Here is a 13715-nt window from a genome sequence, read left to right as displayed (position 1 = left end):
TAGTAGTTGGCAGGTCTGGGCAGGCTTTTTCGAATTGGTCCGCGTCGGTCTTCAACCGACCCAGTTCACTATACACCTTGAGTACCATCTATATCATTATAAGTTGATAAATACTTAAGTTAAACTATTTGTAAAAATTTCTTAAATTTTGGCCCCGCAAACTTACAATACACCTAAATAAAATAACGAACTTTAAATTAAAAAAAAAAAAACTCTAGATCATAATATTTAAATAAAAAATTAATTACTGAATTATTGATAAGGGTTGACTCAAGCCTAAAGGAGAGTATAGCTCGAGCTAAGCTCGTCTGTCTCATTTCTTATCTGAGTCCAGCTTGAGCTGAAAGTAGAATATAATATACTTTAATTTCTTCAAATCTTAAACAATTCAAATTACTTTCAATTATTATGAAATATCAAAGTTACCAAAATTTAAAAAAAAAAAAAAAGAAAAAATGAAGAAAAGGCGTGGTGCGTAAGCTACTGAAGCCGGTTAAGGCGCCGGTATCAATTATTTTTATTTATTTTCCTTAATTAAATGGCAAAATGCGCGGCTTTGTATAGGCGGCGGCTTGTGGGAGCGAGGATTGTATGATAAAATTAATTAGGGAGTATTAATAGACTTATTTTAAATAATATGATTTGAAGAATAATTTTTATTTTAATTCTCTTTTCTCCCTCCTTTTAGCTCTTTAAACTAAAATTTCTTTTATATTTATGTCTTATATATTTGTTGGTCTTATATATGTAAATTACCAAAAAAAAATTATAAAATTTGAAATTCATTATTTCGTAAAATAAATATCAACCTTTTTTCTCTTTGATTTTTAAACATATAAAAAAAATTTAGATGATTTCGGTTCTATTCAATATAGTGGGTTTGGAACAAATCCCACAAACCATACAATTGTTTTACTGAAATATTTATAAATTACTTATCAACACAACGCTCATAATAATAATAGGGAAAAAAGAGACATGATTTATATTATAATAACTCGTTCAAATTAAGTCTACATGTGTTGGTTTTTACTAATTAATTATCAGAAATATTGAGTTTTATGTATCGTAAATATTTATGATTTTGCATTAGAAGATTATATGACGGGAATCGAGTTCAAATTAATTAAAAAAATTAAGTAAAATAATACATTTTTATAAATGAAAATAACATATAATTTTAAATTTAAATTATTTTTTAGACCCAAAAAAAAAAAGAAAAAGAAAAATTTTCAGAGAAAAATTTTTAGAACCCTAATGAAATTAGGTATACGTCATGTTGACGGTCCCAGAGCATTTCCCAAGGGGAAGGGCGTTAGAGTAATTTCAGACAACACTAGCTATAAATAACCTCTTCTTCCGCTGTACCTTATTTTCTCATCCAGCTGCTCTTCTCCTTGAAATCTCTCTCTTCTCCATTTCTGGAGTCTTCCATCATCGAAGACCTACCTCCAGTCGGGCCTGAACGGGCCTTTGGTACGTCGAATTTCTCATTTTTCTCGTTTTATTTCTTTTTACCCCCGGGGTGGTTTAATTTCTTCGTGTGTGGTCTCTGTTGTGTGTGTGAGTTTTCAAATGTTTGATTCACGGGAATTACGGTGGGGTTATTGTTGTTGGGGGTGGATCACGTGGGGTTTAGGGTTTGAGGTGCTTGATTTGTTGGTTTCTTTCTGATCTTCTGGTTTATTGATTGGTGTTTTTCGTATGAACCGGGGGGCTTTTTTTGTATTTGTTTTTATGTTTTTAGACGTGTATTTCTTCTTTATTTGTACTGTGGTTGGATTTACCTTCGTGAATTGGAGATTTTGGCTGTTCATATGGTGAGATTAGGTTGAAGTTTTTGGGGTTGACTTGGTCATGGGTAATTTTTTCTTTTTGGGGGTTGGTATGGGGGTGGTTCTAATTTTCTGGTAAAGCAAATTACCTGTATGCAAACTCTCAGCTGACTTGGGTTTGGCTATTAAATCTGAGGAATTACCTCTTTCTCTCTCTGTGTGTGTTTTGTGTTGTTTGAAATCCCATTCTTTTAATGATATCTTTACAGTGTTTTAAAAGAATCCCACATTTTTAAACCTCTTTGCATTACAAAATTGTGCAATCTCTCATGCAGTTGTTTACAAACTATAAGTGGCCAGTCTTATGCTTATTTAAGGATTTATTTTTGTGGTTGGCTTCCTGTTGGTGTCTGCTTAAATGTGTTTGTCATGTTAACTCTTTTTAATTGTAGGAGCATTTTTTAGCTATGTGGTCTGCGTATTAGTGAAAAAAAACTATAGATTGGTTGTTTCTTGCACTTTTATATTCAAGTAGATTGGGACTAACCATTTTCATTAAAATCTGATTTGGATATTTGAAAGCAGTTTTGGCGTGCAGAAGAAAACATAGTTCTAATAGTTTCTTGGCTTCTCAAAATGCCAAAAGATAGAAGGGTGAATTCCTCGTCTTTTGACAGGGCTACCGTGTCTCCTTATTCTTGCAGCTCTAAGATTTCAGATCGCAAAAATTGCGACAGCTCTTCCCCTCAAGTCGGGGATGAAAGAGAATGGGAAGAGGCTCGATGCCCCATTTGCATGGAGCACCCTCACAATGCTGTCTTGTTACTTTGTTCTTCTCGGGAGAAAGGTTGTCGTCCTTTCATCTGTGACACAAGCTATCGACACTCCAATTGTCTGGATCAGTACCGCAAGTCAGCTGCTGCATCATGTCTACCTGGAGAACAGCAATCTGAGCTTGTCTGCCCCCTTTGCCGGGGGGTAATAACTGGATGGGATGTCATACAGCCAGCACGGACCTTCATGAATTCCAAAATGAGAAGCTGTTCTCTAGAAACATGTGGTTTCACCGGAAATTATGCCGAGCTAAGGAAGCATGCTAGGCTCGAGCACCCCTACGAACGACCATCGGAGGCCAGCCCCACCCGGCAATCAAATTGGGCATTGCTGGAGCAACAAAGGGAAATTGAGGATGCACTTGCACACCAATCAGATATTGAGTATGACTGGGATGGTTGGCCTAGCTGGGATGAATGGGGTGAAGATGATTTGTGGAGTGATGGAAGCTTTTTTGACTTCCCAAGTGGAATGTCCGACATTGAGGACGAATTGATAGATGAAATGTTTAGCGGGCTCTCTTTATCTTTCTTTAGTTTGTATGCATCTCCTGAGGAGGAGATGATGGATTCTGGTAGCTCAAGAGGTAGTGACAGGCCCCAGAGGATAGCTGTGTCCACCAATTCACGCCCAAGGTCAAGTAATGAAGTAGGAAATCCATTGGCAAGCTCAAGGTCAAGATCAAGTTATCAGAGTGAAACAAGGTCAAGATCAAGTTATCAGAGTGCAAATGGTGCAACCATTTCAAGGTCGACAGTTGGTTATCACAGAGAAAATGATGTGACAAATTTAAGGTCAAGATCGAGTTACCACCAAGGAAATGGATCAATAATTTCAAGTCCAAGATCGAGTTATCACAGGGGAAATGCAAATGCCCGGACAAGTCTAAGGGCAAGATCCAGTTATCCCAGGGAATACAGCTCAACTATTTCAAGGTCAAGATCAAGTTATCATAGAGAAAATGCCCCAGCCAGTTCAAGAACAAGATCACGCCATCAAAGAGAATACGACCCTTTAATTTCAAGGGCAAGCACGAGGTACTATCGCACGGAAGTTGCACCTCGTGAGAGACACTCTGCTACTAGATATTTACCTGGCCCATCAAGGCAGCCTCGTTCTAGTTTTGGAGGCCGCGAAGAATAAGAATCTTCAATTGTTGTACAATGCTTTGTCTGTTTCTGGAAACGGTAGTTTTTGAGTCAAGATCTTTTCTTTTCATTTTTGAACTCGTGAAGCTTCTATCTTTTTGTCTCTTCCATGGTCGGTCTTTGTTTATTTATTGGTATTTATTTGTTGAGTGGTGATTTTCAGATTTGGATGTTTACCACGTTTAACCATACCATGATGCTAGAAGGGAAAAAGAAAAGTTAGCACCAATCAAATCTTCAACTACGATGGCTGCTCAATTTTCCATTTTGTAACTTTGAATTCTAGAGTCTGGTTCGTTAAAGACCAGCGCAGTCAGGTCATAATGTTCAACAGACTTCCCACCCCCAACCACAAACTGGAATAGCACGCCACACACTACACATACTACAATAAATGTCAATTAGGTCTTGACATTATAGTTAAGTAGCTTCTTGTCATAACACAAATATAAAAAAGAATAGTGGCAATTTGTGACATCACAATATTAGTTATGTTCTTAAATATTTGTACTAATATAGTGAATTATATTTATACCAAATGACTAGTGTATCTTTTAACCGCGACTATGATATTATATTTATCTTTCACTTTCATTCATCCTTATCATTTACTATGTTTCAAATCATATATTGATTTTTGTTTTTAAATCTATGACGTATCTGTTAGGTTATATGTAAGCAAGTACCATAGTATATACTGCGGTGGCCAGTATCGCAAAAGAAAACTGAAAACGGTAAAACCCAAGACAGAAAGGAACTAAATTAAAATGTTTATATAGTTAATGATCATATGCTATTTCAATTTCAGTCTGAGTGAATTGATTCGAAACCGATGAACTTAGCCCAAATCTTGCGGAGCTAAACCCATTAATCCTAATAGAACAAACATATAAATAAGATAATAATTAAAAGTTTTTATTCATTAATTAGTTCTCCTAACCATCCAATGAAAACGAAACAGAAATAGTATAATATAAATCAACTGTAAACCAAGACTACCCTATTCATAAATCAACTGTAATCGCAACTTTGACTCTGAAACTGATCAGACCGTTGGAGGAGATGTTGCCGCTTCAATTCCTTATGCACCGCTGTTCACATTTTTGACCGTGATGTGGCCACCAAGGGTAGGGGAAAGGAGGATGCGCAAATGGCCAATGTGGTGGCCACTTGAAATCGGTATAGGGCATTGAGGGCATACGGCCTATGTGGAGGCCAGTTGAAGCCACTGGAAGCATCGGCGGGTGAATGGATGGCCAAACAAAGGCCACTTGAAACCACCTGAGGGCATGAGTGGATGGACAGAGTGCCAGTGAAAACCACCGGCCAGGAATTGGTGGATGAGGAAAAAGACAGGGGCAGGGGTGGGGGAAGGGGAAGAAATGAGGAAAGCACCAGTGGAACCAGACCTCTCTTTTTGCAGCGGGGTACTGAATATTGAAGTCGTGGTGTGTAGGATGGAAGGTAAGGTAAACTTATAAACTCACTCTAAATTTTTGTTTATAGCATACCAGTATTTTATGTCCAAGGCTCTCTAATGGTTGTAAATGGAGTATTCTCAAATTGGATGTCAGTGCAATTTTTAAGATCAAAACACATCATAAATGGACATAAGTACACCTCTAAAATGGCTACCACCGTAAGCATTTTTTACTTCCTGATTGAGTCAGATCTTTCCCAAAACTAACCAATACTAATATTTACCAGTTCCTATGTCCTGTAGTCCCTGCAGGAATTCAGGGAAAGCCATTAAAAGACCGTTGAGATCTCACCTCCTCATTGCTAACTGAAGAAATATGCATCAACAAACTGCTTAACTTCATAATGATGTATTTGGAAGGTAGAATGATGGAGAATAAGATCCCTGTGTTTGCAGAAACAATCAAAGTGGCTAGAATGAACTGAATGTTGCCATCCATTATTGTATCCTACAGGATTAAGGGTGAAATCCATATTTCTAATGGACGACTCCCCATGTCTTTAAATCCAAAAAACCACCATCGAGAAACGGGTTAAATTGTTGCAAAAGCAACCTAAAACCATAGATCCCATCAAAGCATTTGCGAAACAAAGAAGCTTTTGGAAAACCTGAAGAATATTACAAAGTTCGCTTGTCCTGTCCCCAGATCTTATTCTGGCAGCAAATTGCCGAGTATATTTAGTGATGATGATCATCCTCATCGTCTCCATGTCCATCAGGAGGTCCGCCTGGGCCAACCACTTCCAACTGTCAACCAAGAACAGGCTGTAAGCATTTTGATGGAAATAACCAAGGGGCATTCTCAAAGCAGACAGAGATATACCAAGAAAACAGAACTTCCAAACTAATCACATAACAAATGCCATCCACAAAATAATTGATTAATGCAGTAGATTTTCACAAATGATTTCTAAGGGTTTACAGGCAAAAAGAAGCTGAAGCTAGAAGCAAACCTAACCCATGCCTTTGACTGCATCCCAGATTAAACATAACAAAACAAACGCAGAAGGCAACCGACTAAATCTTATGGGGTGAAAGATTGATTCAGCTTCTTATCCAACTAAATTGCAATCTGGTTTCAACTTGTTTTCACTGCAAAGCAATTCTGCCAGCTATCAACATACACAACCTTCGGCAGTTTTCAACACTATTTTATTACTCTCTAGAATTTAAAAAGAAGAAGCTGTTTGCCACCATGCTCACAATATCTGCGTTTCTGAGTGTGCAATAGTGTAGATTTGGTGTATAGCGAAGCAAATGAGAATCCCTAGGCATCACAAGGAAGAACCATACATGGATTACTAAATAGCTTTCTCAAGCAATCATGATTCTCATGTCCAGCTCTCAATGCAATTAAAAGTTGTATAGTCCACACTCATTATATAATCTCCAAATCTTCACCAATCTATGCTAGTCAATTAAATGTCTAATGTACTTACCATGAAGTACTGTGAGCACACTGGGCACTCATGTGGCTTGCCCTTCTCTAGCCAGAACCAAACAACATCATGCTCATCCTCTGTTAAATATTGAGTGGGGACACAAATGATCAAAATTCAGTAGGACGGAACTAAAAGAAAATTTTGCGAGTCTTACAACTAAACACCTAAAGCCTTACCGCCTTCAGCTCCAGGGCATCCCACAATTCTTTTGTCATAATAAGACTTGATCACAGCAGGTGCTTCCTGCAGATAAGCAGGAGCAAAAATGTTAATTCTCCTATGCATGCATTTCAAATGAAGAAAAGCAATACTGATGATGATTTTGTAATAAAATCTAAGACAGTGAAATTCCAGCAGCATCCAAAGAAGCAGTGACCAATTCGGTATGATCGAGGTAATATGTTTATCAGAATTCTTAACTGAAAGATTTAAAAAGAGAGATCTAAGTTAAAGTACAAATTTGCTCAGAAGGAGAATTCTCTTTCTATTGATTTCTGCAGGTCAAAACCGAAGTCTTTGGATGAGACCAGGCATGAATTGAAAAAGAAATGTAACCGACAATATTTCTCAGATGATACTCAAGAGTGTTTATCCCTTGAACATTACGGATTGGTAGTCAGATAGACATCTAAATTTAGTTGTTTAACCACTTATTCCTCGATCTCAATCTTTATGATAATAAAATTGTAGAACACTCCAAAAAGTATTAACAGAAAAACAAAAATGAGCAGTAATAGCACCTCCCAAAATATCAGTTATCATATAAACTGAGAAGGATCCTTAACAACTTCCTTCTTCATTTCAGATTCCTTCTCCTTGTTCATCACTTCTTATTTGAAGTAAAATAAATCTCCTCTCCACTCACATTTCTCTATTTCAAGCACTCACGTCGCAGAGTTCACACCATAAAGCAATTGTACGAATATTTTGTTTTTTCATGTGTAAGGTCCGTGTATATGCAGTTTAACCTGAAACCAGATTATCCTGTCTCACTAGCTAGATTAAGGAACTGAACATAATTCATCAGCTATATACATTAACCAAAATGCATGCACCAATTTTTTCAGAAGAAATTGGTACTATGCAGAACGTAGAGATCCATTTGTAAAAGAGCGGGTAAGAAAATTCGGACGAGCATAGCAGAGCTGTAGGCCACAATGAAGACACAAAGAATTAGATCTCTAAGCAAAAAGAAATAAGTGAACCTAAAAGGAGAAGTAGCAGCTTTCACAAGAATGTCTCAAGTCCTTTCCAGCTTGGCGAATGCAAATGTTGATTGCCAGAAGGAATGTGAACTTTGTGAATCCAAAATTCACACGATACAGTGTTCTGACCAATGTTCCCAACACAAACACCTTATAAACAAGGGCAATGTGGCCTTTACTCCCACAAAACTAGACAAATCACACATAAAAGTAGCTGATGATGGAATCTTCATAGAATTGGAACATCACCACTTTAAAACATCAAACTCTCGATGAAATAGCTCTAATACTAGGAAAACAAATTTCGCAAATACGAACAGTAAAAGGTTCAGTGCCTAAGCTAGAATGGCTTCTATGAACAAAGAGAACAGAGAGAATGATGAACAAATATAGAAGATATAAAATTTTAGAAAGGAACAACATCCAGGCATAAATAAATACATACGTGCTATTAATCACCGCTGTAATTTCTATTCCTCCCTACTTGATATTTCTAGTTTCAGGTAGCAGATAACTACAATTGAGAAATGTGCCATACCGTCTAAATTGCTACTTAGTCCCAGTACATGTACGTAACGTTGAAGATTTCATTAACTTTTAAACAGCCATGCAATTCCCATGCAATATGGCAGCTTTTTATTGATACTCAACACGTTATCATTGGCCAACGGCAAGTAATACCAACTCAAAATCCGAAATCAATTAGCAAAGAAAATTACAATAGATAACACTGACCTTCGTTCCAAAGGGACCCGCTGGGTAGTTGATTTCCAGAAGGTCCTTTCCCTATTCAAAATAATTCAACAAAAACGAGCACCAAAACAAAAAATTAACTAAAAACAACCAAAATATCGCTTCAGTAAACAAGGTAACAAGAGCCCAATAAAAACAAAGACAATGAAATACTAACTTGCAGCTCCGCTTCGAGCTCTTCCCGCTCATGACCAGTAGCAATCGGCATTACGTCCTCAACTCGTTTTGCAGTCACATTCCCCACTAAACACATTCATTAACCGAAAGCAACATTTATCATCACTCATCAGTATAATCAAAACAAAATCACCTCAAATAAAATATACATCAATCCAAATCACATTTATAAATACAGCCACAGATTTCAAAATAAAAATTGAAATAGATTAGGGTTAAGCAAGCTGAGACACACACCAGATTCAGTACTGAAATGGCGAGAAACAGCAGCAAATGAACGGATGCCATTCACCGAATCACTCGACGATCCCCCGGTGCACCTGGTAGGCCTGAGCGCGGATCGGGTCGGGGCGAGTGTTCGGAGTTGGGTAGCTAGCCTTCTCCACATGATTCGGATCCGATTCCGATTGTTATCTCAGGTAGCCCCTTGGATAAACAACGATCAATTCGTGTCTCCAGAAAATTCGCGGCGGATTGAATAGACAAAGAGAGGGGAAGGAAGAGGAGGAGGCGTTGGGAGGATTGGTTTCTGACTAGGGTGGCTTTACTGTGTAGAGAAATAGCTGAGCTCTGCACTTGACTCGCGCGTGTGAAAGACCTTTCACGCGTGTTTCTAATTCTTTTCCAACTCATACCCTTTTTGAGTATCTTCCTTTATTAATTTATTTTTTTGTTTTTTTCTTTTGTGGTGATCTACATTCCTACATCAATTTCGGATCAACGGTTTGAGCATTTCAAAGCTAATTTGCTAATATATAACTTTTCTATTGTAATAAAATATATATATGTGATTAAACTACATTGTCCAGATTTAATTTTTTATTTTTTAGATAAATTAACAATTAAAAGTTTAATAAATTGATTAATAATTAAATTCCAAATTAAAAATTTATAATAAATTTTAATTTCATATACTTTCAGACTAATAGATTCACGATAAGCGCATACTAAATTTGAATTTTTTACATTTTGCTAGATTGATCCAAAATATACTTTTTTTAATTAAATAATTCGACCCATGCATGTCATTAAGAAATTAGTCACCAAAATCTACAACAAATTATATATAAAGCAAGTTCAAAATTATCGGTCACGACAAAGTATTGTAATCACAAGATTTCTTATCTTTTCTAGCTACAAACCGCAAAAGCATTGATATTAAATTTCAAGGTAACATGTAAGTTACTTTTACAAGTTTGGATGAAATTATACATTCTCGTCCTATACAAGTTTAGAGTCCTTTGGCCATAGTTTGGAAAAAAATGATCAAAGGGATAGTTTTCATTTTTAGAGATTGTAACCTATTAATTTTTGTCCATATTTTTCAATTTCATAACTATTTTTTACATATTCGAAATTTATGTAAATATATATGCTTAAAGGCATTAATACAGCAAATACTGATTTAATTTATTTATTGTCTCTCAAAGTATGTTGTGGTACAAAACTATTAATGTATTTAACTCATATTTGGTATTGATGTACCGAACGATATAACTGATTGTTTTAATTAGAAATATATATATATATATATATATTTACAGTGTTTTTAATATATTAAGTGGAGTTGCATTACGGTTTTGTCCTTGATTCTTATTGAATAGGTTCATCAAGAACAAACATCTTTTAAGGGCATTTAGGTAATTAACAATTTGTCATTTATGATATACCCTTGTTCTATAGATTAATGAAATGTGAGGCATATATACCTATTTGTCACGCCAATGCTTACATCTTGTTTTCTGATCAAGGGTGTTCCGGTCCAAGTATTAATTCAGGGGTAACATTGTAATTCGGCCAATCGGCACGAGCAAACGGGATTAGCGACTGCGTGTAAGCCGCTCATGTGCAACTTCGCCTAAGCTCATCCCTAAAGTACACAGACACCCCTTCACTCGTCTTCTTCCTTCCTCCCTCTTCCTCTCTCCTTTTCTTTCTTTCCTTGTAATTTATAAGAAGAAAAAAAAAATGAGTAAGCTTCTCTTCTCTCTCCCCATCCTTCCTTCGATTTTGTAATGGATTTTTTTTGTTCGTTATGATTGTTACGGATGCTATGTTTCTCCGTTGAATGCAATCGTGGAGGTTTGAGGATGAGAATACGAATGGTTGTTTAACTTTTGAGTGATTAATTTTTTGTTGTTATGAATCAGGATTTGGAAAGGTCAATAGATTTTTCGCGCAATTCGCTCGCCAAAGTGTTGCGAATGAGCCTCCGCTTGGAGCCTCTGATTTCAAGGTATGGCTATTCGCTGTATTATTTGATTCGTTTTTTCGCGGAAAGATTTGAGTTTGATAATTTGCTTCTCTAATTGATTAACTGCTTTTTATGTTTTCAGTTACTTTAAATCAGAGCGATATATTTTACATTTTTTTGTGAACTTTAAAGCCTCTTCTTCTTTGACTGAAATGTTTGTAAAATGTAGCTTCATATGAAGTGAATGGCGTGAGTTTGTAGAAAGAATTACTACTTTTGTTTCATTTAATTTCTAGAAAGTAGTAGCTTGTTAATTGGTTAATAGAATTTAAGGTAAATTCTGAGTAATTTATGTTACGATTTATTTTCAGTTTTGTTTTGTACATTGATAATATTTGGTAATTTATTTAGCACACAGATTTCAGAATTTAAATGTTTGATGGAAGTGTATATATAAATATGATGTGCAGTGAAACATATCCAGATAAGCTTGTGAAATACGTGCTAAATATAGGATTATTAAAGTGTGTATATTCAAACATATAATTATGGTTACAGGATGATTAAACATAGATAGTGATTGTAAAAGAAATAGACTTATTTTCGCTGAAGAGTTTTGAGTACCTCAATTGGGTCCAGTTAGTGAGATTTTGGCATATTATACGAATTAATTTTAGTACATATTGATAATTGGTTTTAAGAAATGTAAGAAGCATATTGGTAAACCCAAATCCAAACAAGTATGGGCAATTGTTAGCACATTTTTATTTGGATTACTATGTGAATTTCACAAATCATGATCCCAAATCATTTGTTCATCTTTTATACAAAATTTTGTATCCTGCTCTGCTTCAGAAAAATAGCTGTTCCTTGAGTCTGTAAAATTTTCACATGATATAGCTGCATTATGTGAAGTGTAATGCTGGTCTAAGCTAATTGGTGGAGGTTCCACATCTTGTTACTGATTTTTAGCATAATTTTCAGGCTGCTCCTCTGTTGCAAACACATCGTCTGAAGCATGGTCAAGGTGGATCTGGATCTGCTGGCTCAAATTTTTTCAGAGCACTTGCACTTTTTGGTGCAGGAGCTTCAGGGCTTCTGAGCTGTGCAACAATAGCATATGCTTCTGATGAAGCCGAGCATGGTTTAGAGTGTCCGAGCTATCCATGGCCTCACAAAGGCATCCTTAGTTCGTATGACCATGCTTCGTAAGTACATGCATTATTGTCTCATGACACTGTAGTGAAGGATATTTTTGTCATGTTCAATTTGAATTCTTGAACGTTTATGCTGAGCTGTCTGTCCGATACTTGCTTGGAGAAAGAATATCCTGTGAGGGCAATCAATTGCAGTCAATGTACTTCAAACTGAATTAGTCACTGACATTTATGGAATGAGTGATACCATAACTTGTATTGCTTTGTTCTGTACTAATCTGCACTTTACTTTCTGTTTGATGGTTATTTGTTCTGGCTATGAAAAGTTGAGTTGCCTGAGCAGGATTCGACGGGGTCATCAGGTTTATCAGCAAGTTTGTGCGTCATGCCACTCAATGTCACTTATTTCTTATCGTGATCTTGTTGGTGTGGCTTACACTGAGGAGGAAACTAAAGCTATGGCTGCTGAGATTGAAGTGGTTGATGGCCCCAATGATGAGGGTGAGATGTTTACTCGCCCAGGAAAGCTGAGTGATCGTTTCCCACAGCCTTATGCGAATGAACAAGCTGCAAGGTTTGCAAATGGAGGGGCCTATCCTCCAGATTTAAGTCTAATCACTAAGGTAAGTTCAGACCTTCCAATATCTGGTGGAAACTTTTTGAAAAGCATACATGACTTAGATTGCTAAGTGGTTATTATCCCTCAGGCCCGCCATAATGGTCAGAATTATGTTTTTGCTCTTCTAACTGGGTATCGTGATCCTCCAGCTGGCGTCTCGGTAATTTCCGCTTCTCAGGCTTTTCTTTCCCACCGTTCTGTCTAAGAATCAGAACATAATTAGCAAATTTTTTATACTGTGTGCTATGCTAATTTGTAAGATTATAGAGTAGTATAACTCTTCTTCTGACACCCTGCTCGGCTTCTCGGCAGTGTATTCTCTTTCAATTTGCAAAGCCAATATATAGGGTTTATGAAGAGCTCTCTTATTTCATATCATTATTGTGAGGAGTATATGAGCTACAGTGTGAGCACTGATTTACCATTATACACTTTAAACATAAAATCCTTGTTCATATTTTTGTCCAAGCTTGGAGCAATGACATGGGCCGGTTGAGCCCTGATTTGAGATTCCATGTAATGTACCCTTTATATAGATAAAATGTTTCTTTTGCTTTTCTTGTTCTTCTTTCCGCTGCTTTTATGTTCCACTTTATGCTGTGTATGGTTATGGATAAATCAATTATAACAAGTTATCCGTTTCTATTGAGTATTGAAAATCAATTTTGTTTTGCATTGTTGAGTACTATCACAGATTCGAGAAGGGCTCCACTATAATCCTTACTTCCCTGGTGGAGCAATTGCCATGCCTAAAATGCTTAACGATGGTGCTGTTGAGTATGAAGATGGTACTCCTGCGACTGAAGCACAGGTGATTTGGTCTCTGAGTTTTGTGTTCTGTAATCTTTTCCTTTTGAGTGCATAAGTACAACTCTTATTTCCTCGTGCTGTAGATGGGAAAAGACGTCGTAACATTTTTGTGCTGCTGAAC

General features: G+C 36.5%; 3 protein-coding genes across 5 annotated transcripts in view; 2 read left to right on the top strand and 1 right to left on the bottom strand.

The window, feature by feature from the left end:
* LOC105164274 (zinc finger Ran-binding domain-containing protein 2-like) lies at positions 1380–3919 on the top strand. 3 transcript variants are annotated; one of them, XM_011082907.2, is made up of 2 exons: positions 1380–1476; positions 2480–3919. In XM_011082907.2, exon 2 carries the CDS (start codon positions 2571–2573, stop codon positions 3750–3752), a length of 1182 nt encoding a protein of 393 aa, XP_011081209.1. In that variant the 5' UTR covers positions 1380–1476; positions 2480–2570; the 3' UTR covers positions 3753–3919. The 3 variants fall into 3 exon arrangements, with proteins under 3 accessions (XP_011081209.1, XP_011081194.1, XP_011081201.1); XM_011082892.2 differs by having other exon boundaries at positions 2361–3919; XM_011082899.2 differs by having other exon boundaries at positions 2358–3919.
* Positions 5567–9389, bottom strand: LOC105164268 (cytochrome c oxidase subunit 5b-1, mitochondrial). The gene is made up of 6 exons (XM_011082882.2): positions 9052–9389; positions 8795–8880; positions 8620–8670; positions 6856–6922; positions 6677–6756; positions 5567–5984 (listed from the first exon to the last, which is right to left on the bottom strand). The coding sequence occupies exons 1-6, from the start codon at positions 9200–9202 to the stop codon at positions 5916–5918; spliced, it is 504 nt and encodes a 167-aa protein (XP_011081184.1). The 5' UTR covers positions 9203–9389; the 3' UTR covers positions 5567–5915.
* The window catches only part of LOC105164263 (cytochrome c1-2, heme protein, mitochondrial-like), a 3550-nt gene continuing 466 nt past the window's right edge, over positions 10632–13715 (top strand). The window contains exons 1-7 of the mRNA XM_011082878.2: positions 10632–10786; positions 10965–11050; positions 11993–12216; positions 12509–12788; positions 12873–12944; positions 13479–13595; positions 13678–13697. Of these exons, the coding sequence (XP_011081180.1) occupies positions 10783–10786; positions 10965–11050; positions 11993–12216; positions 12509–12788; positions 12873–12944; positions 13479–13595; positions 13678–13697 (803 nt within the window). The 5' untranslated portion in view covers positions 10632–10782. The remainder of the gene's footprint in view (positions 10787–10964; positions 11051–11992; positions 12217–12508; positions 12789–12872; positions 12945–13478; positions 13596–13677; positions 13698–13715) is intronic.

This window comes from Sesamum indicum, linkage group LG1, assembly GCF_000512975.1.
Source record: "Sesamum indicum cultivar Zhongzhi No. 13 linkage group LG1, S_indicum_v1.0, whole genome shotgun sequence".
Taxonomy (NCBI): domain Eukaryota; kingdom Viridiplantae; phylum Streptophyta; class Magnoliopsida; order Lamiales; family Pedaliaceae; genus Sesamum; species Sesamum indicum.
Note: the sequence above shows the minus strand (reverse complement) of the source record. Positions and strands in the feature narration are given on the sequence as shown.